The sequence below is a fragment of the Hydractinia symbiolongicarpus genome, chromosome 5 (genome assembly GCF_029227915.1).
Source record: "Hydractinia symbiolongicarpus strain clone_291-10 chromosome 5, HSymV2.1, whole genome shotgun sequence".
In the NCBI taxonomy this organism is placed as follows: Eukaryota; Metazoa; Cnidaria; class Hydrozoa; order Anthoathecata; family Hydractiniidae; genus Hydractinia; species Hydractinia symbiolongicarpus.
This window is the reverse complement of record NC_079879.1, coordinates 22,328,557-22,354,005: the sequence shown is the minus strand read 5'-3', so window position 1 is coordinate 22,354,005 and position 25,449 is coordinate 22,328,557. Positions and strand designations below refer to the sequence as shown.

The window sequence follows — 25,449 nt, the reverse complement described above, 5'->3', positions numbered from 1 at the left end:
AGTTTTTTTGGACGTACACAGTGTGGTTTGTATGCGAAGTAACACTCCGTAAATCTGTTATACGGAGTTTGGTTCAACTATACGGAGTTTGCCAGCGAATGTATTTAGCCCAATACACCTTTCCCGAATTTCATAAATTATAATAATTATAACGTCATCCAAAATTTTATAATGGATCTATGCTCTTCAAATAAGTTGTAAGTTCTAGTTGGATTTTATTTAAATTTGAAAAAAAATAATTATTTTAAAGACGAGGCTGTTCTTAGGTAGCTCGGCTATATGAAGGATTTGACCGTAACTCTCAGTTCGCAGTTGAAGGACTTAAGAAGGAACAGAAATATTTACGAAATTAGGTAATTTGTTCTACCTTTTGATAAAGAACTTTGGGATGAGAATCATTTTTAGTATCGACCTAATTGAGTTTGGCATAATTAGGAAATTCGGGAAAGGTCTATTCCATATTTTTTTCAAAACAAACGCACCTCTTTTATAAGCGCCCCTAGTGTGATAGAAGAAGGGCATTTATCAAAAAAAGTTTGTTATTAATTCTCGTTTCTTTTCTTTAAATTAACATAAATCGTAAAGATTCGATAGATCTTTTTTTCTTGATTTAACTCCAAAAAAGATTTTTATATTGTGTTTTTCTTTTTCAATTTCTTGATCCAAGACCATCGCATGGTGAAAGAGCAGTTCAATCTGCTGGAAAACGCAGATGAACTAAACAAGAACCCCTCTGAGCCAATGAAATGACTTTAATCTTGGAGGAAAGAACAACAAGATGAACTTGTAAATATTAAGGCAATAATGAATAACTCACATATCAAAAAACTATTGTTTGTAAATAAACGCCCCATTCTAATAAACGCCAGCCCTAAAATTTTTATTACCGCCCAGGCTATTTATAACATCGCTAAAGAAGAAGACCAGAAGATCATGGAAGCAAAGAAGGACAACGAGTAGTGCAAATTCTCCATACTTTGTTGCCATCCAAGAAGTCAGTACTGACTGAATTAGTATTGAATTCTAGAGATCTTCTCCACAATCAGGTTATTCTCGAGAACGTGCTTTGACAGCCACGGATCCCGATACACTGCGAAAATATCGTAGAGGAGGTTGAAAGGGGTTTGTTCAGAAACTGTTAGAGGGAATTAGAATTTTTTCAAGTATCTAGCGGGAGAGGTAGGAGCAGCTTTACCAGCTGTTATAGACACAGTCGTTCTTCTTCAGAGTTGCAGCTCGGCATCTGTATATCGCCCTTAATGGTGTTAGCCCTCGCCGTAGGGTACTTAGGGAGGAAAAGAGCTTAGATGTTTGGCTAACGTTATGGCGTGATCTACATTACACCAAAATAACAGACCGGGTGGTTTTTACAACTTGCATTACTGCATATAAACTAGTATAAGAAAAACACCTACAGTGGTCACCATTTCTGAAGTATGCTCATGAACTGTGGGTTGTACGCTAATGCAAAGGGCGTTCAAAAGAGGTTTGCTGCTGCTACTGTGGCTAAGGCGGCTTCACAAAAATTACAGTTGTATTGTAGTGCTCTGAGGTTTTAAACGTGTCGGTTTATCGTCCGGTTGGCATCAGTCTGGAAATCTGACCTTCTTATTAGATTCTTGTTCGTGAAATTACCGATGTCACCGATTGGTAAGTTTATCAGAAGGAATCATATATACCTCATATATACCTCATGAAACTGAAATTTACCCTAGATCTTGTGTACTTAACCCTATTCGGTCCAGGGGGCGGATTCCGCCCCCCTAACGGGTTTTTTTAATAACTCTTTATTGCTATGCTATATGGCTATGAAACTTACTGAGTTTCAATATTTATCTATTAGACACCTGCATGCCAAAAATTGTTAGGTCGCTTACCTTTAATAGGCTTTGATATTGGCCATTACTCGAAACTACCCCTAAATATCTCTATTAAATCCTTATAACGGGTAAAATTTAATAACTCCTGTTAGGATTATCCTTAGAACTTGAAACTTGCAACACAACTTTGTTTTATTAAGAAGAATCATTTTGCATAATTTGGACACGTGATTAATCCGATTTCTCGATTTTGTTGGATTTTACCCGAAATTGGAAAAAACCGGATTTTCGAGCAATTTTTGGCAATTTTTTATCCCATCCACGTAAAAACCGGAGAATATGTTAAATAACTTTTATTTAACTTTTAGAGGAACTTCAAACAGAATGCAAAAATTCGCTCTGGAACAAAAGTAATTAAATTCTAAGCAGATAGTGGCATTTTTAACAAACTTCAAGCTTCTGATGACGTCACAGAAAATGTGCTGACGCATGCTAAAATTTATTGCTGCTATTTTGTTTCTTTTATGACGTACTATAAGTGTGCCAAGTTTGATTCAATTTGAACAACCCTATGAAAAGTTATTGAGGGGGGGTGGATTCCGCCCCCACCCCCCGGTCATAGTATGTTCAAAAAACCCCGGACCGAATAGGGTTAAACACATCCGATGATCAGTGATTACTAGATTGTTGAAGTTGTTAAATAATAGTCGTTAGGCATCCAGTGCACTATCCTGACTACCTAGAATACTAGATCTCACGTTAGCTTATCTTTCTAGATTAAGTAGGTTTCCCTAATTTTTACAAAAATTCACAAACCTAGAATCTTGACCGCTTTCTTTTTTGATTTTGCCTTCTTCTTTTAATGCACTTCATAAAAATCCGAATTAAAATGTCCTTGTCGAAATTATTAGACGTATTTCATCAACAGGAAGAATTAAAAAGAATTGAATCAGCGTTAATTTTACTTGAAATGGAAACGTCTTTGCGCTAAATACTCAATATGATTAACTCTGGTCAGAAAAAATTAACGTGATTTAACGCAAGATGAAAACCAAACTTAAGAACTATTCCGTTACGGTAGATCGTAAGCTTAAACAACTTCTTGATTTAGAGGAACTAAAAATATGCCTCGATTGGTGAAAAAATTGAAATGCCCTTCTCGGCCACTTCGTGCGCGGATTCCTTTCTATTTTAAGTGGTTTTCATTTTCTGTATTTCTCGCCCGTTCAGGGTAACGGTAACATAAAAAAAGAAACCACGAAGTTGCTAAAGAGTGTTGATTTCCCTTTCATGCCCCAAACTGTGGAAGTCGATAAACCCGTGAAAAAAACCACTAAGGCAGGTTAAGGTCCTTATTTATGTAAGTTTCACTTACGAAAAGCTTTGCCATATTAAATAAATAAATATTATTAGATCAAATCTGCTTTTTATGTTACTTAATTTTGATATAGCGAATAAGAAGTTTTCTTTGTACATTTATTTTCTTATGCCCAGGCTATACGAAATAGACGTGTTGGTATACCAAGTTGTACTCCGTATATAAAGCTATACGAGCCCTTACTTCGTGTTAGTAGCATACTGGAACATATTTTTGCAAAGAAACCGGTTCAAAGAAACAGACAAACAAATATTCCCAGAATATCTCTTATCAAGTTCTATTTTTAGCTAAAACTATACACAGTTGGCTAGCGAAATTGGCATTTTAAATAGCAATTTTTTGTAATTGGATATTATGGTAGCTAGCTAGAAGGGTTATTATAATGATAAATCAGTTCAGCTGCACATAACTAAGTGTCACAAGAATTATTGGTTTATTTGCTAGCTAACTAGCTACAGTAATTTCCCCAGTTATAACTATGGAGGAGAAAACAAGTGAAAATGATGAAGTATGTAAAGTTGTTGCTGAAGAAAAGTCTAAGAAAAGAGATAGAGTTAATTCTGTCAAGGATAGCTATAGTCACCATTCTTCATTTGATGAGGAATCCTCTTCTGAAAGCACTGATTTGGATACAGTTCATGTAGCCAATAAAAAAATTGTTGTAATGGAAAATAATAGACAAATTAAAGAATTACAAACATTACTATGGGACAAGTAAGCCTGGTTTTTATTGCAGCGACTATATTGTTCTTGGAGCTTAAGAATACATACAGAAAAATTAGTAATTTAAGATAAAATATTCAACGTAGATACTCAGATACGGAATTAAAAAAGAATGACAAGTAGGGCAAACAGCTAGTGTGTTCTGTTGTTTTTCAAGTTATATAATTGAAATAAAATAAAAATTTAAAATCAATTAAACAAGCAAATTACAATGTTACAAAGTGTTTTTGTCTGTGTGGTTGATAGAAAGAGCAAAATATCTTTGGTCTTGTAGACAATCTATATATGTTTTTTTTCAGAAATACTTCAAGAGCAGATTTTATTTTTCATGCTGATCGCCTGGTTAGTAAATTATATTATATAATCATGAATAACGTCCATTCGGCGATTCGGTTTAGCTTTGTTGCCGTAGTGATGATTAACATTTTGCTTAATTGACGAATCACATTTGTGACACATCCACCATTTTTAAAATTTCGCAAGGTGAAAACAAACCTAGTTCGTAGGGGGAAGAATGCTAACAAATGGGGAAATTGAAGAATAATTAGCTAACGAAAGGTAACCACAATAAAAATCTGTCTGGAAATGATGCTTAGCTATCTAGATTTTGCTCCAATAAATTATCTGTGCTCAAACTTCCTAACATTGATCTTGAAACTCCAAAATGTGTCTAGTTCTGCACTCTCTTCACCTAAAATCGAAAAACTTTTCACCTCCAAAAAAATTGTTGTGATGTCAAACCGAATCGCTGAATAGACAAGCTTCAGTGTGACAATAGGGTTTTAATTGATCATCAAGAACAAATGATATGTACATGCATGCATAGGGGCAAAAAGTATAAACAAATGCAATGGAAAAAATCCAGTGAAACCAAAAAAATGTGAGGCTAAAATTGGTAAACTTGTTCTGCATAAAGATTAAATCCATTTCCTCTGGAAACTCATATTCCTAAAAAATGCATTAATTAGGATATATTATGTGGTAATTTTTGGACCCAATAGACATATCCCTCAAATTTTGTGAGGAGTAACTGCATAAAGTATTAATTATTACCATTATATTTGCACATCTTGGCATGTTTATGATTACCATGTTGTGTAGATTCGTTTGGCTACTGAAGAAGGTTTAAATCAGCTGCCGTTTAAGGAATGTTCCGTCACAACTCATACAGGTTTGTCAAACACAAATGCTTACATTAAAAATGTTGCAAATACTAGCTTTTGTAATTTTAATATAATTTTTAAAAAAATAATGTAAAAAAAGATATATGAAACACAAACTTCACACGAGCACAAATTAATCAGCTTGTATTTAAGAAGAATTGATTTTAGCAGTGAAGATATATAGTTGAAAGCAATAAACCTCATTAGCAAGTATAATGATGATGATATTATGTGCATATAGGTGCAGAGTATAAAGGTTGTGAGTTTTATAAAGGAATATGTGGCGTCAGTATTGTCAGAAGTGGTAAATAATTGCATATATATATATATTTATACACATTTAACTATATCTTCTCCACGGTTACGATAATTCAATTTTTTTTGTACTATGTAACTTTCAGGCGAAGCAATGGAAAAGGGTTTAAGAGAATGTTGTAGAGGTATACGCATTGGTAAGGTTCTAATGAGTAAAGATGAAGAAACTAACGAAAGACAGGTTTGCAAAACTCGAAGCAATTTTAGTAAATATTTGTATTTTTTTTAAGAAGTAAGCTGTTTTGTAGAAACTTCTCAGTCCTGCAAAAAAATTGGAAAGTTGGAGGATTAGTCATACTGCTTTATATTTTTTCACAAACAGCTCTCAGCAATCTTTTTGAAGTCTGGCTTTTTTCCATAGATAATTTATGCCAGATTTCCTCCTGATATTCACAACAGAAAGGTGTTTTTGATGTACCCTCTTCTGAGTAAGTCAGATCTTTATCTACTCTTGGAGGTAATATACTCTGTGATATACTTTAACAATTTCTTATTTCATATTTTTGTTTAGGTTTAAATATTAAATTTAATTAAATATCATAAAGGTTTTCGCAAGTGAAACTTCAGTGTTTTAGTCTTGACTAATTTTATTTGTATGATTTATTCTGTCTGATTGTGTTTTTTTGTTTGTTTGTTTTGGGTTCAGCCTCCCTGTTTACTTGTTGTTTTCCTTCTTATGTTTACAGTGAGTGGTGGTAATGTCACAGTTGGCGTCGATGCTCTAGTTGATTATGGTGTAGAAACAGAAAATATATTTATTCTAACTTTATTTGCAACTCCGAGAGGTACAGTTGAATTTTTTTTTATAAAAGAATGAATGGAAATGTGACACAGACAAGTCTGTGTTTCATGGAATGCATTTTATTTGTTGTTGTTTTTTTGAAATTTTTTTTGTGTTAAGCATCTGAATTTGAAAACCACAAAAAAAAGACTGTAAAAATACCACACTAAAACCACCCACTATCTTGTTTTTAGTGAATACACAAAATATTTGTGATTTTAAGAAAACACTTGAATTTTACCAGACATTTGTTTTTGCGGATTTTGGGGTTTGTCTTCACAGCAGTGACCTCCGAATTTTTTGGGTGGGTCTTGAATAGCCTGGATTTTTTATTGTATATCCTGTATACCTTTTGAGGATTTTTTAGAACCTAATAAAGTTTGTTTATAGTCGAAAACAGTCGGTCCAAATCAGCAGTAGCGTTTTATCGTCTTTTTTTTTACCGTTCATCTCTTGTATACTGTAAGCGCCGACATTTTTAACGGCACAACGTGGAATTCACGTCTAAGAGCCGACATGAAAAAAAAAGCAAGGAATATATTATATAGAAACGTGACGAATTCTCTCTTCCAGGTATAAATACGTTGTTCAAAAAGCATCCCAATGTTTTGCTTCTCACAACTGAAATTAACGACGACGTCCCATTGCACTTCGGCGAGAAGTATTACGGTACAGGTTAATAGCTCGCTGCATAGGAATTTATTTTTATAATTATATAGTTTATATAGAAATTTTTAAAACAGAAATCTTTCGCTTGTTTCGAGAAGGTAAAAACCGTCTTTCGTTTATTACAGTAAGGGCGGGAATTTTTTTTGTGTGCGATTTAAATCAACCGCCATAATTTGTTCCACGAAATTCTGTTGTTGTTAATAATGGTGTGAATTCTTAACTCGACAAAATTTATTTCAATTTATTTCAAAATTTATTACCAAATAAAAAAAGTTGTTTCGCTAATTTTGCAGATTATATAGCTGCACTCGCAAAAATAAACTCTAAAAAAAATTCTGCCTTAAATTTGTTGTTGTTGACGATACTCGTAAAACTTAAACCCAAATATAAAAACAGTCATAGCGTGCTTTTCTAGATCACTAAGGCGTTGTCATTTACTTCCTGTAACCTTTCATTTCAGTATAATACATCAACAATGTCAAGCTTGCTTTTGCTTGCTTGCTTTCATATCTCGTGTCTGTTGCTTCTATCGTGTTGAATGTGTTGAAAAAGAAGTGTTAGGGGGCGTGTGTCAGGAATTACCGACAAAATCTTTTTTGTTTCCGACACGCGAACAAGTAAAAAAACAAACACTCTTTGGGCCCAGACCCTTGCATTTTGCTCCTGGAAAATACTAAAACGATCGATATCTTCAATAAATTTTTCTTCGAATGTGTATTATATATACAGTCGACGTTTGTGAATGCAGATATAAAATAAAGCTGACTAATCAAGCAAAATTTATTTTGATCTTCTCCGCTGAGGGTGCTTTAATGCAACTTTTAAAATACACTGTGGTAAGCTGGTTATAACACCCTCAGCGAAGGAGAACATAGTTAGCTAAGTTTTAATGGTATATAATGTGAATTTACTTTTATATTTTTTGATATTTTCACCTTCAGAGGTGGCGTGGAGAGATAGGTAAATGTTAAAAATGCAATGTGCCCATATATGGTATATGTAACATGCCCATATATGGCATATGCAACCTATATTTAGTATAGTCACTCGAAACTATTATTTTTTAAATGTAATTTTAAAATATATAATTGATTTATAATTTCGCGTATTTATTTGTGTAGTTTTACGTTCCGTGAAGAACGCTTCTAGCCTTTGTGTTTTTAACTTGACCCATCTTAGACCATGTTTCCATTACACACTTAGCGTTACGTTGAAGTTTTAAAATTCTAACAATTTTTCTTAGCATAATGGAAAATGCGTGGACAGGAAATTGTGCAAACAAAATTTGTAATGCGAGTTGAGAAAACATAACCAATAGGAATGTCTTTTTTTCTCGCAATTTTATTTCGTTCGTCATTCAAAAAAAAAGATAGCTTGAAAAAAGATAGAAAATTTTCGGTATAAGTTCATGTCAATGTGTGACTTTTTTCTGTTCCAATTCAAAAATCCTTCATCACAATTCCCATATGTTGTGCATGTTATGTCTCTTTCGAAACAGGAGCGTAGTGAAAGCTATCCGAAACAAAACACCTATCCTATTCACTTTTACTCTGCGACGCAACGTCTATCGTCTAATGGAAACATAGTCTTAATTTTAATTAAAAAAAATATAGTACCAAAATAGCTTTCCGTAAATAATTACGGGAAAAAAGATTTAACAAAAACTAAAATAAATCTATTTCACAAAAGTATGAATTTATGATTCGCTAAAAAAATATTAATTACTCAAACATTATTCGAATATTCGCCTGTACCATAAAGCGTTAGCACCCATTTCAAAACAACACCGGAACACGAGTTGTAGCCACTTTCACACGCAATGCGCGGGTTCTCGTAACCCGCATTCACCTGTACGCGTTGCACTCCCGTTTCTTCCTCCTGCACTTGAACCTTCTTGTATTTATCACTTTTTTTTCTACCGTAGACCGCTGCCTTTTTCCTTATATTGTTATAGTAATCGAATATAGCTCGTTTTTCGTCTTCAAATAAATCTCTTTTCTCCCTTGCAGGATCTTCATCATCATCTTGTGGTGGAATGTCATCTGTGTACTGGCTATTACTGCCTCCAGGGACACTGTTAAAGTCAATATTTTCGTCATTAGCCTTCTCATCGAACACAGCTAGAGTTCCTTTTTTCATTGGAACAGTGTATTGCTCATAACTTGGTTTCTCTTCGGGAACATTATCGCGAGGCACACTCGCATACTTCGAGTAAAGTTCCTCAGGGAGATTAAAGCGCGGACTTGTACGGTCGAGTGGAATATGACTTCGATCGTATTCGATCCGATCTTGGTCGACATTGTTAACATTCGTCTCAGTTTGCTCACCAGGTTTAACTCCGTATGCGACATTGTTTTTGCGCACTCCAGTAGGATAGGGCGCATCGAAAAAGGGTTCCTAAAAACACAAACGAAACAGATTGCCAAAGCAAAACCTTCCGAAGCTTCTTTCAGTCTTGTTCCCTAGTGAATATTATGAAGAAATATTCAAACCAGAGATGCATGTGTTTTATCTGTAAACAGTTTTAGATCATTATATGGGTTTCCTATATGTGTAGAAAATTCTCAAGCTATTAAAGCTTCGTTCTTATTTATTCTTCTAGGTTAGAGGACGGGATAAAGTATACCTGTTTACGTCGGGCGTCCCACTGTGCTTTCTTTAACTTCGTTTGTGTGTCTATAACCTGCTCTTCTAAGGACTCAACATCATTATCACCGTCACTACCAAACAAGTTACCAATCCCATCTTCTTGATTGGGATTATCAGTGATTTTTAATTTCCACAGACCTGAAGGATCTTCGCCTGAAATGAGAAGTTTGTATGGTTAACGTATGTTGACAAAGACAATGGCGATAATGACATGCAAGGCGGACATCATTCGGCCATTTTACAATACTTTACTTTATAAAAAGTTCTCATAATGGTTATACAAAAAACGTTTTTTTGTCTTCAGAGTTTACTGTCTAAATACTGATAGATAACGTGTTTATAACCCTTGCAATGGAATCAGTTATTGTAATTTTCATCATTTCTTATCTGAGGTTTTCAGGTGAAAATTTTTATTGGTGCGCAAAAAGGCTGTGCGCGTCGTCTCCGCTTATTTGGATATAATTTTCCATTCTAGAGTTAAACTATCAGATTTCATTTCCGTACCAGTTCGCACTGTTCATATATATCATAGAGATATAATGAAAGAGATCATATCTCTATGGATATATACTTCTTTATAAAACCTGTTTAATTTTACTTTTAAATTGCAAAACTCACGCAGTTTTTTCTGATGGGGAATTAAAACAGAATTAAAATCTCAAAAGTCTACAACACCAAGAGTTTCCAGGCCGTCCCCCATCCAAGTACCATCTGAGTTAGTAAAGTGTAAAGTTGTATATCTCTTATCTTACCCCAGTTGTAAACAGTCATGAAATTCCACTCATCTAAACCTTCATCAGAATCGTCATACTTTCGTGTGCTCAACATTTGACTCCAAGTCCCTTTCGGTGACATCAAATCAATACTGACGTCACCACGACGTCTATGTACAAAACTTATGGTAAGAACTACATGTTCCACTTTTACAACTTGCGCAGATGTACTTGCGCAGGCTACAGTTGGTACATTAACTGTCAATGATCTTCCACGCGGTATGTCTCTACAGATTGGGAAAAAAAAGCAATTTTTAACACATTAATTTTGCCTGTACGTGTAGTGACTCTCTCTCTCACTCCTAAGTGAATTGCTTCACTGGGCTCCTAATTTAAATGACAGTGAAAAAAATTATATGAACATGCTCAAACTTACTGGTGGTCGAAGCCAGACGCCGCCGTGCATTTTGTTTGTGGTGGCAAGTTAACCCATGATTTAGCTGCATTCACCATGGCTAGTCCATCAAGTCGGCCGAAACCAAACTTGTGATTAAAATGAAAACCGGCTCCATTCTTTTTCCACCCTTCATCCACTGGTGAAGTCAGTTGTGCAGTAGTGACGATAATAGCTTGTACGTCTCTCCATGTTAGTTTGGGACTAAAATAAGACAAGAGTAAGCGATATCTACGCCAAGAATTCGATACAATAATACAGCCAGTAAACTTGCGACCGGTACTCCCTTACTATTAACTATTTTTTAATTTCTTCAAAAAAGCTATTTTATAAATCAAACGATTGAAAGGAACGCTGTTGTATTAGAATATTGTATTAAACGACGACTCTGCGAAATGTAATAAGCTAAATCCCTAACTTTAAATTTCGTAGCTCCAAAACTCATTTAATTAAATCAACCCTAGGGATAACTGAACAAATTAATCGCGGTGATATCAGTAACCCAGTCGTTAAAGCACTTGCCGTTAAAGGTCGTCAGAAATTTCAGAGATTTCTGTAGCTCTTATAAAAGATTTAACCACTCCAGAACTGCCTTTGTCGTCCCTTCCGGGAATGATTGACAAAGTATATGCTTCGAAAGTAGTTAGACCAACCAACTGAAATTTAAATCACCAACCTTGTTCCCAGTACATATTGTGTATTTTTGATATCAGGACGGCAAGACGTATTCGTATGGACGTCCTGATGTCAGAAAAGACACAAGATGCCCTGGGGACGTGGTTGTTAAATGACTACTTACTTAGCTTCTAGTGTGAGTGCAATAAGACCTGCTGCGAGAGGGGCTGATGCTGAAGTACCTTTAAATTCTTCCGTACATTGATGATAAAGATCCGTCGTTACCTGGAGTGTAAAGATTACAGATATTTTATTTGTTAAAAATTAAGAAATTTTGTTTCACATCAAAGTCATGAAATTTTCCGCTTATTCTAAAGAGTTGCCAACCTCGTTCCAGGACTTGTTAGGCTTTTTACGCCCAATCGAATTCGTCACGTAACAAGCCAGGGCCAGGGCCTTGTTCAGGCCGTCCTAATAAAAAAGCCTAACAAGTCCTGGGGATGAGATTGAAGAGTTGCTCGACAGGCGAGATTCTCTATACTGGTTTTTGGCGAATTATTCTAGAAAGTCTGACTAACTCAAAAAGATTTGTATTAGATTGTTTAGAAGAGTTTGACTAATCTGGAGTGCTGAATAAAGAGGTAAGAATAAACAGGTGTCGAAAAACGTATTAAATTTAGTAATTGGAGAGGGGGTCGAACAGGTAAAGGGAGTTGGAAAATAAAAAATAGAAAATCGGCATATTTCGAAGAAGTCTTAATGGTTGCTATATTTTTTAAATGATATTTCAGTGCAGTGCGAATTCTAATATGCCATTTCAATATCAAGAAAAATTGAATTGGTTTGATATTTCAACTGATTATTTTAAGGGGACAAAGAGTTTGAGGGTAAGGCTGAACCGCAACGCTTTTTCCCATTAAAGTAAATGCTTTTACAAAATTAAATGCACGGAGAGGGTTGCGGCGTTAATGTAGAGAAAAAAAATGATCAAAAATTATTAATCAGGATGGGGAGGAGGGCGGCGGGTATCTTAGGGTATCAAATTAGCTCAGCCAATCCTTTCAGTTGCAATAGAGTTGACAAAACATTTTTTCAGGTAGAATTTTTCTACATCTGTGTCCATATCAAAGTTTGAAGGTAAAAACCCTTTGGACCAATGTTTGACCATGACCACATAAAAAGTACGTACATAACCAAAATTTATCCCGAATGTTATCAAAAACATGTTATTTCCTCACAAATACTAATGAAATTATTCTATTTACCATTTTATTTTCGTGTCCTTCTTTATGCGAAGCACCATTGAAAGTAACCGCTAATGTTGATGAGCACTTTTCTGTATAATAAGCTGACAACCCGTGGTCACCAATGCAACCGATAGAGATAGTGAAAATACTTGTGGTATAACCATCACAATTACAATCGTCGTCAGTCAAACCTCCGTTTCCTGTGGCCCATACGAATATCGAGCCGAGATTATTTCGACCCTAAAGTAATATATTAAATTCATTATGATTTTATGTTTAGAAGGAGGAATGTTCTTGTGTTTACAGATTTCATTTTGCAAATTTGTTAGCCAAAGAGTTAGCCAGGAGACCAGCATAATTTTTCTTAACACCAGGAAATCAGAGTTTCAAACAATTTTTCTGCGGTCAGAAGCTGGCTGCGCTTTTTGATTGGCTAATTCTGTTGTTATTTGCTCACAATATCGGAGAAATCCCGAATTTCTAGCGAGTGGTTTCACTCCCCCTAACAAACATTATTAAACCATAAAGTTTTTACCAGAGCAAGATGTGGCCAGGCTCGGTGAACAACTCACAGATAAATTAAAATGGCCTTCGAAGCGATTAGTCACATTAGGGTTTTCACCGAGTCATTTGTTTGCGTCTAAGCTTTTGTTTGAGAGAAACTCATTTTATTAACCTCGAAGAAGAAAGCTTAGTTAACTAGGCTAACAACGAGTTAGTGTAAACAGTGCTTTATTAATGTTAAAGACAGAGCGCAGACGGCAATATCTGCCAGAACTAAGTTAAGTTCTTCTGCAGCTATAAACGAAGAAATATTTTTAAAATTTTAACTTTAATTTATTTAAAAAAAAAGGTTTGCTTGAAAATAGAATTATTTTTGGTAAATCATTTGAGCATTTTCTTATTGACATTCTTTACCTGCATGAATGCACAAGACTCGTACCGTGTAAAATAGAGCCTTTTAAGAAATACGTTTTTTTAGGCAATCTTAGATATGCAGTATTTTAATGTAACGAACCTTTTCAGCACCTAGGCGAAGCGCTTTTGCGGCCATTGGCCCCGGTTTTCCGAAAGTTTTCCCGTCGTCTTTTGGTCCCCAACAATTTATATAAATATCAATGTGATCTCCTCGAAATCCAAGAGCACTCGCCTCTAAAGCGTCAGTGGCTTGACCATCCAACATACGAACTCCTGACAAAAAACGAAATCGTTTGCATAAGACATATTAAAAAGAACAACGAGAACAATAAAAAAATTGAAAATAAAAATCTGTTTGGTAACAATTTAGGTAATTATAATTCTTAAGCACCGACCTCCTATTTTAGCATTGTACGCCACACCGGCACCACAAACCCCATTATTCGCTACCGCGGCCGCCTCGCCTGCACACCTGGTACCATGGCTAAACGTAAGAACAATAACTTCTACACAAACTGATAGCTTTTTCTATATATTATGTTTAACAATGACATAGAGTTCTTAATATGTGTACAAAGAAAATTTATTGATATCTAAGAAGTAAGTTATAAGGAACTTGTCTTACCAATTATCGGGGTCACTGTCCCGGGGACTCGGGTCGTTATCGTTGTCATTTAAATCAGAACTGGCTTGCGCATCCTATAAAATAGAAAAAGGCATACATCAATAAACAATACAATAAGTCTAAGGGAAATTTATTTGTTAGATTCTAAATGAAATGAAAGTATAAACACTATGTTCGTGAGCATACTGGCTTTAACATGTTAGGTAAAAGCAGATAAGAAAGGAGATCAAATAAACAAAAACGTGCTTACGTAATTTGCTTCTAAGTCTGGATGCGTCCTGTCAAGTCCTAGGTAATAAAATGTAAATCTGCTATAACGAGTGAAGTTATCACAATTCTAGAAAGAGCTCTACCCAGGACTTCTACTTGATTAGAAAAACAAAACATCTTGAAAGGATAATAACAGTAAAAGGAATTTCATTTTGCGGAAAAGATTTTTTTGCACTCCATAGCTCCATTCACACTGAAAAAAGAAAGTTCTCTGTGGAGCGACACCTCGCCGCGTGTGTTATGTTCACATTTAATTTATAATATTTCGTTTTATTTTTGTACTTAATAGAAAAAAAACAGGTGAATAACAATAAAAACGCTTATATAACAATTCGTCAATTGCTGCAAAAACGTGAGAAGCCAAAAGTAAGTACATGTCATTTTGTGGCGCGAAAGGCATGGTCATAAGGCGCCATGACGCAAAACCTGTTCCAGTAAAAATTTACCTTAACATCCTCTAATAAAATGAAAAAGTATTTGAGAACGGTAGAGTAGTACACCCCCTGAACTTACTATTGAAATATATCCTACTCACCATCATCTAAAACGGAAATAACTACTCCTTTTCCGGTTATATTATTTTTCCATACGGGAACTACATTCATATCTACACCAGCTGGACCACTAGCTTGACCAGTATTTAACTAAAGGAAATATAAATATGAAAAATATAACGACCGACCGGCTGACTGACTGACCCCCGAGCCACCGATCGTCCGACCCGTTAACCCGTCGACCCGCTGACTGACCTAACGAACGAAAAAACGAATAATTAATATACTTACAATGTACCACATATCTTTTATATAAGGATCAGTAGGAATTTCATCCCTTTTAAAACGTTCTAATATTTTTTGCTGAACCGCATACCTTACCTAAAAATTGAAAATGGTTAGAAATAATTTTACCAACGCGTAAGCTAGGTGTAAACATAAAGCTATAATGGGATGTACAAAAATAGTTAATAAACTATTTAAAACTAGTCGTTACTCGCGGACAGACAGAAAAAAGGCTATTATTATAAAGACTAGTTGCAACCCGTGGATTTTTCCACGGGGTCGCCCGTCCTTTATATATCGAATTTCGTGTTTCCGTTACGGGAGGTGGCTTTCGCGGACATACAGACAGACGACGGCTATTATTAAAGAGATACTAGTCGATAGTCCGTGAAAAAATCCTAGGGGTCGCCCGTCCTTTATTTACCGAATTTTGTGTGTCTCGCTACTTGCAGTACCATTTTAAGCAGAGACACACAGATGACGGCTATTTTTTAAAAAGACTAGTCGGTAATCCCTGAATAAATCCACTGGTTCGCCCGTTCTTTATATATCGAAATTCGTGTTTCCATTACACGACTTGCTCGAATATTTTAATACCAACAATATAAAAAACATTGGGTAATCTAACAGGGTGGAATCTATTACAGAATTAGCTAAATTATTGTTAGCTTGAAAAAATAATCCATTGACGATATAAGGTAAAAGATGGCAACTAGAAATGAAGTATTTCCAAAGAGACTTTCCCAAATACATTTAAAAATGGCTTACATTATCTTCTTGTTCTAGCAAGTTTGTTTTATGTCTAGCTATAGTGTCACGCTTTTCAGCAATATCGATATGTTTAAAATGATAATGACCTGGAATATTACCAATCTATAAAAAAAGTATATTTATTTGTTATTACTTGTTCTTAAAAGTCCAGTGTCCAATAAATTTTTGTGTACGCGCAAGTACTTTGAGGTTCTACGTCTGGAAGATTAAACCAATCACAAACAGCGATTGTATCTGCTAAACAACAGGGCGTCTTTTAAACGTCGGATTCTACACTTGCTATTGAAGAAGAACTACTTTGCTCATCGCTAACATACTGCTTGGCAGCGAGCGGGATTTGATCCGCGGTCCCCAGAACTGGGAGCCACAGACTAACCCACTATACTACGTGCGGAAAATGTAACGATGAACTCAGATAGTTCATTCGGATGTTGTGTATTCATGTTCACACTTCTTGTTTCAAAAGTTATCATTTCATTGCCGACTGAATGTGTTACAACAATTTTGAGTGGGATAAGAAAGCTGTCGGATAACCATTCCCACTATCTTACTTCCTTATCTTCTCAATATTTAATATATTTATGATTATTATTCTAAGTGGAAATAAATTGTTCAGTGAGAATTACAGTTTTCTTTTCTATTTTTATTCTCCTTAATTTCTTCAAAAAGTTCTAACGCCATTGGAAATTCGATCGTCCTACTATCCTTTTACTTACTACCACGACGTACATTTAAGAATTTGTAGGTGCCGGCAGGCTCGCTTTGTGCTATCTATTAGACACCGGCTTCATAATGTTTACTAATTATTTTGCAATAATTATTTTAACAATGTCCCTAAATTTGCAAAGCCTTTATTTTACTTAAATGCACCTAAATTTACAAAGTCCTAATTGGAGCTGTACCACAGTATGCTGTTTCCATCATGATTCATGATAACATAGCTAAGATATAGCTACCTATAAAGGCCATATAAGCTTTGATATACATGCATCAAAAATCCAAATTTACCTTTCCTATGTTAATAAAACCATGCTTCTTTGCTACGCGATCCGCTACCTCTTTTGTTGGTGGGTCCACATGAACAGCCCACGTATTTGAAAAATATTTGCCAGAATATGGTTGGTCTTCTTTATGCGCTTCTATATATTTCCTATACAGGTACCTCTTAACTTTCTTGAAGCCAGAATCTGATAAGTATCTACGCTTGTGCTGCTTGTTGCTACTGGGGTAAACATGGTACGATGAGTGGACGAATTGTAATGAAAATACTAACAGAAGGAACATACGCTTGTAGTAAGATGATACAGGAATCATCTTAGTGTTCATGTTTGCTATTATTTTAAATTTCTTCCAACATATACTAGCTTGTTAACATGTCTTTTGTTATATGTTCTTGACTATTATATATTTGATTTTTGTTCGTCTATAATACTGCTCAGGTTTTTTCATACCGAGTGTGATTGTTGCAGAGCTTTCAAATGCGGGTGATTGTTTACGTTAAACTCACTGAGCGTGAAAACAAGTATTCATTAACAATTTGCCGGAAATATGTTTAAATGTTTTGAAAAAGCCGAAAGTGAGTGGAAATTTTAAAATTATCTTAAAGACCAGTCGCAATTTGACAACCGGGACTTTATGTGCCGCGTGTGTTTCCGTGATTTCATAATCATAGAGCGGTGGCTCGATCCAGCCACAGCTACCGGTCAACTTATGCCTGGGGGAAATTGGATAGGCAATACCGATGTACGTCTCTAGTCTATACATTACAACAAAGGACCTACATTTACAACAGTGATTCAAACACTTTAACACAGTCTACGTTCTGCATAAAATTTTTCAGTAACTAAAATAATAAAAACGCCAGAAAGAGTAACCTCGTTCCCAAGACAAAGCGAAAAGGGGTCCTGGGGACAAGGTTGCAAAGACATTACCCACTGGGACAACTCGAGTTCTGGTTTAAGTGCACGCGAAATCAAGATAAACAAAAATGACGGCTAGTCGATGTCATTTTGTACCTCACGCGCGCATGTACGCTTAAACACGCAACCTTTTAAACCGTCAATACGTGTTCCACATTTTCACCTAGCTACGAGCAACAAAATTTTGTCGGTTTAAAACCGGCTTTTTTCAAACTCAACAAAAACGATATCACTTAAAGTCTGAAAAATGGCAAATTGTTTTTTTTTAAGAGCAAGCTTAAGCCTATAATAATATCCATATATATTTTCCAGGGTGGCGGTAAGCTCATAAATATATTTTTATTTTGGACATTTTCAGCCACGTTGTGCTCACGTGTATGTTTATAAAACGGTGTACATTAGGAAATTTAAGACTCGTAGTATTTATATTCCATGATTTTTTTATGAAGAATGATGGATATTCAAAGTTTTTAAGATCTGGCAGACACCCAGTTACAGGTACCACTGTATTAACATTAAACTAGACAAAAATCAATTGGCAGTTTTTGATCCCAATTATGTATATTTTTGGTTTCAAGATTAATTTGATTGCCTTGTGGTATTTTACAGATCAACACACAGCCTTGTGGTATTTTACAGATCAACATGCACAAAAAGCAAGTCCACGTACTTCAACAAGTGAAAATCACTCTAGCAAAAAAATACGATTGAATGTCAATTTATGTTCCATTACTGAGGTAGTCCGTTAAATGCCTAACAATGATATTATGACATGTCAGCGTTTTTTTCTTAAATTTTATAATAAATGCGAAGTCTCAACTAGAGAAGCAAGGAAAAACCTTGGGTATATAATCAAAGAACACGTAAATAAGACCTCAAAATGTCATCGCTAAACATTTAAACTTATTTCAGGTAAAGTACGAGAGTGAAGAACAAAATAGCTTACTTTGAGGCAGTGTGTTATAATTAACAAAAAAACTTATTTGGAAATACTGACATATCAACATTTAATATTCATATTATCAATCTCCATCAGATACCATGTTTAACTAATGTTAGGATATTTCATTCATGCATAAGTCGAGTTTTCAGTCCCGAAATTTAAAATCAAATATAGGAAATTGCACTATTAACCAGGTATCGTTTAAATACATAATCAAAAATTATCATTTCTTCGAAAGTGTATGGTCAAAAATGTAAAAAAAATTAGCAAATTTTTCTTCTTCCAAAAGTTTTTCACGGTAAAAGTACCCTAAACAGGTGACTATCTACATATTGCTAGAAACAGTGTTTTGTGTTTTCACTTACTAGTAAGATTACTTTGTATTTAGGACAAGGAGGAAATACTGTTTGACACAGAAAATAGTAACAAAACAGATAATTAATGGTGATTAAAAAAAATATTTATTTTCCATTATCACGATACAGTGAGACGTACGCATCAGCACATTAAAAATACTCTCACGACTTCTAAATGGAAAAAAAAGACGTTATCTAGAAGACAGAGTCGTGAAATATTAAACAAGTAAACCGATCACCAAAAACGTGAACAAAAGTTGAGGATTATAGCAACCTGTATATTAAAATACACCTTGTTTGTAGGGATTGTTTGTGGAAGAATTAACAACAGGAATAAATCTATGGATTTGTCAATAAATCGTTATTTAAGGTTTCTAAGGCTTATGGGTAAAATAATAGTTCAGTTCATCTTCTTTTTTTGTAATACTACAGAAAAATATCTTAAATCTGAAAAACAGCGAACAAAATTTGTTAACATTGCAAGTACCTTTTAAATTTCGGCTACTGATCGAGTTTGATGGTTACCCCACGACGAATTTCACCCCAACCAATCAACCTATAAACATTTATTAAAAGTTATTACACCACACACCACATTTAATCGCATCCTATCGAAAAATCACCTCTGCTTACCTCCAATGACGGTCAACTCTCCTACTTAAGGCAATCTTCTCCCCAATTTCAGTACAGACTGGTTGCGTCAAAACAATTTTTGCCAAATCAGCTTTCACAGCCAGTACTCTCCCGCCAGTTGACAGAGATCCAATATTTACCATCAGCATTTCATTTTTACTTAACTTTTGTACCTATATAAAAAATTGACATACCAAAAAGTTGTAAAACCTAAAATCGCAGTAGCAAATTTGTTCATAAATCTCTAAAATTTTGCTCTGTGCTAAATTTTTTCTCCTTTAACGTTATTTAAGAAATTGAGAAACTTGTAAACTTTTTCTTATTTAGCGAATTTCACAAGAATAACTGAAGAAAAAATGCACCTTAGCACCCTTTTTGTCACCTTCTGTTTTTACTCCCAGCAACCTTCTAAGCAGAAAGTAACTGATCTCAAGCTCAGTGAATATGTCAGGAAGTGCTCCGACAGCACCAAGCACTTGTCCGACCATACGATCTGCTCTACACAAAGTAGGGTCGATTTTTGTTCCGACGCCAATCAGACCACCTGGTGCAGCGTACTGCAAATCATTATGCTCGGCGAACAGTGAAACAATCTTTGAGAAGATGGGCTGACAACGTAATCGTCCCTCTGAATCTTTCGAGATGATACCAGGACGAATTTCGATTTCTTGATTAACCTTAGATTATTAGAATAAATCGTAAATTATAAGATAAAATCCTCTTTCAAAACCTACATCTTTTCAGCTTGATCATTATTGCTAAGTTATGGTACTTGTATCTTAGTTCCACAAAATTAACTTAGTGGCATCAACCACTAGGTAATACCTTGAGTACACCTCTCAGAATACTTCCACCAGCAACACCACCTTTCAAATCATCAACTTCACACCCTGGTTTGTTGACGTCAAATGAACGAATAACTAAATATTTATGAGCATTTGGTAATAAGTGGTCCTTACAACGTACTAACTGTGATGTTAAAAAAAAAAAAATTCTTTGAGATAATGGGTAGTAACAGAATGAACAGAGTTTTTTCAAATTTCCCAAATTTAGAAAAAAACACAAAAATTCCATGTTTTGGGAGATTTTGATAAATGTTTAGCAAGAAATGGACACTCACTAAAATACTTTAGCAAAATCATCGAAAAAACCAACTTTCAAGGTATATTTGCAGAAATAAATTTTCGCGTATTTAAGAGTTTTTTATATACCTTCGAATACTATATTATTAGATTTGATTTGACTAAGAGTTTACAATATTTTTAGAGAAAATAAACTTCCGCGTGTTCCTTATTCTTAAATTTTCTTTTTTGGTGGAGGAGGGGGGTGGAGGAGGGGGGGGGAGAAGTTTAAATTACTGCAAATGTTCGCAAAAAACGAAGAAAAACTTAATTCATTTGACAATTTTCGGTAATCTTTTAATGTGAAAAGATATCAGAAGGATGACTAAATACATCTGTTCAAAGAATAAGCTTACCAATTAATCTAGGTAAAGATGTGAAATCTCGCACAGGAACAGGAATCTTCTTGCAAATATATTCACAAATTACTTCAATGTTGTATTTCAGCTGAGCTGACACTGGTACAATTGGAGAACCTTCCGCAATGGTTCCTGAAAGAGGAATATCAATGAAGAAAATGGCAAAGTTACAATTGATAATTTATAACCAAAACAACTATTTGTAGAATAAGAGAATAAAAAGTGATTTCAGAAATTCAGGTGACATGTACCGTAAATTAAAGAACATAATGAAAAGCTGTTATATTGCCTCCATTCATACTGTAAGAACTTTAAAAAGAAGGTTTATTCTGGAAAATTTATATTACCTTTAACAAATCTAAGAATCTGTTCATGCTGCTCCTTTGCTTGTGTTTCTTTCACTAAATCTATTTTATTTTGCAATATAATCATATGTTTCAACTTCATAATTTCAATTGCAGCAAGATGTTCAGATGTTTGGGGCTGAGGACATGATTCGTTTCCAGCTGTGATAAAAGTGAATAAATACGTAATAGCTTAATTCAGTCATTTATCTCAGGGTGATATTGAGCATGCTAACCATAAACCAACTAAAAAACTTTGGGTTATGATAATTTAAAACTATCAATAAAAATTAAACAGACAACTACCAACCAATTAACAACAACGCAGCATCCATAACTGCAGCTCCATTCAACATGGTGGCCATAAGAATATCGTGACCAGGGCAGTCCACAAAAGACACATGTCTAAATCGAAAAAGTAGTAAAAAAAGATGATAAATACTGAAGAATTAAATTTAACTTACAATTTACACCACAGAGTACCCCTAACTTTACTTTAACAAACTTTTTATATTTGTCCTCTGTGCTACATACAAGTGAGAAAATTGAACTTATCTTACAGATGGTTACACACAGAGAATTTGAAGAAACTGTTATTACAAGAAACAGTTTTGGGGCTGAAGCTATCACAACAATAACTAGAAACATAAACACTACAACAGAGTTTACCATAACTTCATGTTAAGTTGGAAAAACTTAAGACAACACTTGAAAAATATAGTTTTTCATTTCCTATTTGGACTAAACTTTGACAATATCCAGAAGTTAGTTCCCTCAATAAAAAACAATTTCACTTACGCCTTCCATAGAAAAAAACGTACCCTTACCTTACTAGCCTATATTTGCCTGTACAACCAGGTCGCTCACAGGGTGATACATCTTCTTTACTACTTCCAAATGATCTGTAACAGCCAGGTCGATGACAAGCAGGACTGTCACATTTATAAATCTGAACATAAAGCACAATTATTAAAAAAAGTCAGGCAAACTACAGGTACAACATAGTAAATTTACTTTTGCGTTTGCATAGCCAAGTTTAATTGTGATGTTTCTTTCCAACTCATTCTTAAATCGAACAGTCTAAAAAAGAAAGCAAAAAGGGTTGATGGCAAACACACAAAGCTTACAAGAACTTCATGCAAATATTCCTTGTTGGCCTGTCAATAAGAGAATAGAACCAGTGTGATAAATTGCATATGTCTCAATAAAGAAAAATATTCCTTTGCCCTTTTCACACAAACAGACCTGGAAATTTGTGGAAAACGATCCATCATTACCTTGATTTGAAGCTGACGGTAAACGATCAAAACTCTTTTTTTGTTTTCCCGAAGTAGACCTTGCGGAAACTATACGTTAACGATGGTGCAAGTCTTAACATTTTATTGAAGTCAGATACTCAACAATGTGTGAGCGAGTTATAAGTATAGTGTCTTTAAATAATCTGCGATATATTACAAACGGAAAAACAGGATATTTATATCAATCATAGCAAAAAACATAGTTATATATTGAAATATTGCAATGAAAAATTAGTAGATCACCCCTTTAGTTAAAAATTGAACATCGTTAGTGAAGAATTGAATTTAACATTTCTGATAAAAAATCTTGCTTCACAATGCCTTCACAAAGAAGACACAAAAATGTGTGTTTTCCTACTGAAATTGTCTTTTTTAAAAAAAATGGGTTTTACCTGAACACCAGATATAGCTTTGACAACTGTTGATTTACCATGAGCTACATGACCAATTGTTCCTACACAAAGTTTATATCTGTACAAATAAACTGACACTGAGCAATTTTACAATTCAAGAAAGTTATGAAAAAATATAAGCTATTAAATATCTGAAATTTTAAAAAATGCGTCATACCAACATTTATAGTGGCTTGTCTGCTAATAATTTCAGGAGATAATGGATTTAACGTGGTGACATCCTAAAAAAATGTCATTGTTAAGTCACATTGTATAAGCAACTGTAGAAATTAAAAAGTATCCTTACTGTGATTTATTCTTAACTCAATGTAAACACATGCTACCAAATTAAATCTTTTTGTTGTTTTTTTTTGAAAAATTAAAGTTAGTTCTTCAGTAAAAAATACTATTAAAACTTTATTTGTTAAAACACATCAGAAAAATAGCTTTGGTGGCAAATGGAAATAAATGACCGTGGTTTCACTATGAAGAAAGGATAACTCCTAGTGAAAAGATATTCGAGGGACAGGGTGAAGGGCAGATTGACACAGCAAACAAAATGGTAGATCATCATAATGAATACAACGTGGTATGGGCTCTCTCTTTGTTTAGTGTTTTAATCATAGTGATTGTCTTTTTTTAAGAATATGTTTTAATGTAATCCTGCAGCATATATTTGCTATGGGAAATGTGTTTGTTAATATTTTCAACACTTTTACACCACTTAGGGGTTTTATAAAGCGAATTAAAGAAAAATTGCATGCGCAAATTCTCTAATATGGACTCACGTGTGCAATTTGTAGCAGGCGAGTTGTTTTTTCATGGGATTCCCTGGTCCTCAAATATAATCTGGTGTTAGCTCCTCCACATATTATTCTTGTTAATTAGCTTCATCAAATTTTCTCAATGATGTGTGCATTTTAAACAAAAGAATTGACAATGTTTACAAAAGTTTGTGGATTTCAGCTAACAGTCACACGCAAATTGTTTATTTTAACTGATTCATTTTTACTCGACTATGTATGATCACTTGTCTTTTTCTCTGATATTTTTGCAACTCAAGACATTATCCCATAACCCAGTGTACTAAGCTTTCTTTGAGGATATCAAAATCAGTTTCTCTCATACAAATATTTAGATACAAATGTATGTGTCAGAGGAGATCCTTAATTCAAATTCAGCTAAATTAATTGCTGAGCAAAACCGTGAATTAAAATCATCAAATAGGCATTGAGCCAGCAAGACAATTAATTATATTTTTTTGGGTGAATAAGACCAATTAAAAGAAAGGATTGCTGGATAAACGTAGGTTTTAAGGCAGATAATTATACTGCCATAAAGCAATGCTGTGATAAACTGACTGAAATTCAGAAGGTTGTATCCTGCTTTGTGTATATATTTCTCAACAAGCACTGCACTGCTTGAGAAAATAAATTTCAAGATGGATATGTTGCTTGATATGGTAAAATAAATATATTTTCAAAATAAACATGAAGTACTTATTGTGTTTAAAATCTTTCTGTCTTTAAAGTTTTGCAGGATCTGAGTACGCGAGACAGACCCAGCTTAAGGTCTTGATAATCGTAAACATATCATGGTCCGGCAGAAATATTTCTGCTGAAATTTCATAATAATTATGGCGCAGCGAAGCCCACTTTCTCATTAAATAGAACCAAATATAAGGTACAATGGAGTGTATTTTTAGCTAGCATATCACTAAAAAATAATAATACTTAAAATTTTTATAAATACCAAGGTAGTATTATAATAGCCAGATAATTTTTCCTCAAAAAATAGTAACACGTTTCTTTTTGGTGTGCCATATTATTGAATGTCAAACAAAAAGTAAAATAAAACTTAGTATTTAATTACCAGAGTAGATAAATCCTGCTTCGATAAATGCGGTTGCGCGCTGGCTGGGTCTGCATCAGTCATCTTAAGGTAATTTTTGATGGTCAAGTATTTAACGGGCAAAATTTAAAGTTTTTGTCAACTTCTACATGATTAAGGCCGCCATGTTTATTCCATGTGCAGAGAAAAAGGTCCGGCCTGGTCAGCTTTTAGCTATTACCCTCCACTGCCGTTAAGCTTTAAACGTAAGATAGTAAGGGTGACCAAAGGCTTAAACTGACGCAATTATTTTGCGCGGATCTTTCTTTACTTCCAAAACGGTTTCGCTCCTGCAACATCAAAA

General features: G+C 34.5%; 4 protein-coding genes across 4 annotated transcripts in view; 2 read left to right on the top strand and 2 right to left on the bottom strand.

The window, feature by feature from the left end:
* LOC130645392 (CTP synthase 1-like) overlaps positions 1-25,449 on the top strand; it is a 61,251-nt gene that overhangs the window by 11,219 nt on the left and 24,583 nt on the right. The window lies entirely within an intron of this gene.
* On the top strand, positions 3,377-7,948 carry LOC130645399 (uracil phosphoribosyltransferase homolog). Its single transcript, XM_057451385.1, has 8 exons — positions 3,377-3,912; positions 4,221-4,263; positions 5,023-5,092; positions 5,326-5,388; positions 5,486-5,580; positions 5,761-5,827; positions 6,086-6,184; positions 6,754-7,948. The coding sequence occupies exons 1-8, from the start codon at positions 3,677-3,679 to the stop codon at positions 6,858-6,860; spliced, it is 780 nt and encodes a 259-aa protein (XP_057307368.1). The 5' UTR covers positions 3,377-3,676; the 3' UTR covers positions 6,861-7,948.
* On the bottom strand, positions 7,538-19,048 carry LOC130645391 (PC3-like endoprotease variant B). Its single transcript, XM_057451375.1, has 14 exons — positions 16,899-19,048; positions 15,888-15,992; positions 15,126-15,215; positions 14,876-14,984; positions 14,321-14,358; positions 14,071-14,144; positions 13,841-13,929; positions 13,546-13,718; positions 12,546-12,767; positions 11,465-11,565; positions 10,648-10,869; positions 10,251-10,498; positions 9,476-9,651; positions 7,538-9,246 (listed from the first exon to the last, which is right to left on the bottom strand). Exons 1-14 carry the CDS (start codon positions 17,214-17,216, stop codon positions 8,575-8,577), a joined length of 2,637 nt encoding a protein of 878 aa, XP_057307358.1. The 5' UTR covers positions 17,217-19,048; the 3' UTR covers positions 7,538-8,574.
* Positions 19,191-25,314, bottom strand: LOC130645395 (eukaryotic translation initiation factor 2 subunit 3). The gene is made up of 13 exons (XM_057451380.1): positions 25,128-25,314; positions 23,434-23,497; positions 23,256-23,317; positions 22,580-22,645; positions 22,393-22,514; positions 21,876-21,970; positions 21,569-21,727; positions 21,219-21,353; positions 20,567-20,661; positions 20,104-20,418; positions 19,742-19,914; positions 19,596-19,664; positions 19,191-19,279 (listed from the first exon to the last, which is right to left on the bottom strand). Exons 1-12 carry the CDS (start codon positions 25,188-25,190, stop codon positions 19,610-19,612), a joined length of 1,404 nt encoding a protein of 467 aa, XP_057307363.1. The 5' UTR covers positions 25,191-25,314; the 3' UTR covers positions 19,191-19,279; positions 19,596-19,609.

What these genes read in the sequence shown, in the direction of transcription:
- LOC130645395 (XM_057451380.1), bottom strand. Translation starts at nt 25,190, where the DNA reads ATGACTGATGCAGACCCAGCCAGCGCGCAACCGCATTTATCGAAGCAG. An exon ending in GGCAAATATAGGCTAGTAAG is followed by an intron (nt 21,971 to 22,392) that starts GTAAGGGTACGT and finishes TTTTCGATTTAG; the next exon opens with ACATGTGTCTTTTGTGGACT. An exon ending in GATTCTTAGATTTGTTAAAG is followed by an intron (nt 21,354 to 21,568) that starts GTAATATAAATT and finishes TTCCTCTTTCAG; the next exon opens with GAACCATTGCGGAAGGTTCT.
- LOC130645399 (XM_057451385.1), top strand. Translation starts at nt 3,677, where the DNA reads ATGGAGGAGAAAACAAGTGAAAATGATGAAGTATGTAAAGTTGTTGCT. An exon ending in CAAACATTACTATGGGACAA is followed by an intron (nt 3,913 to 4,220) that starts GTAAGCCTGGTT and finishes GTTTTTTTTCAG; the next exon opens with AAATACTTCAAGAGCAGATT. An exon ending in TTTTTCATGCTGATCGCCTG is followed by an intron (nt 4,264 to 5,022) that starts GTTAGTAAATTA and finishes CATGTTGTGTAG; the next exon opens with ATTCGTTTGGCTACTGAAGA.
- LOC130645391 (XM_057451375.1), bottom strand. Translation starts at nt 17,216, where the DNA reads ATGAACACTAAGATGATTCCTGTATCATCTTACTACAAGCGTATGTTC. An exon ending in GACAGTGACCCCGATAATTG is followed by an intron (nt 13,930 to 14,070) that starts GTAAGACAAGTT and finishes TCTTACGTTTAG; the next exon opens with CCATGGTACCAGGTGTGCAG. An exon ending in GCACTCACACTAGAAGCTAA is followed by an intron (nt 10,870 to 11,464) that starts GTAAGTAGTCAT and finishes GTCTTATTTTAG; the next exon opens with TCCCAAACTAACATGGAGAG.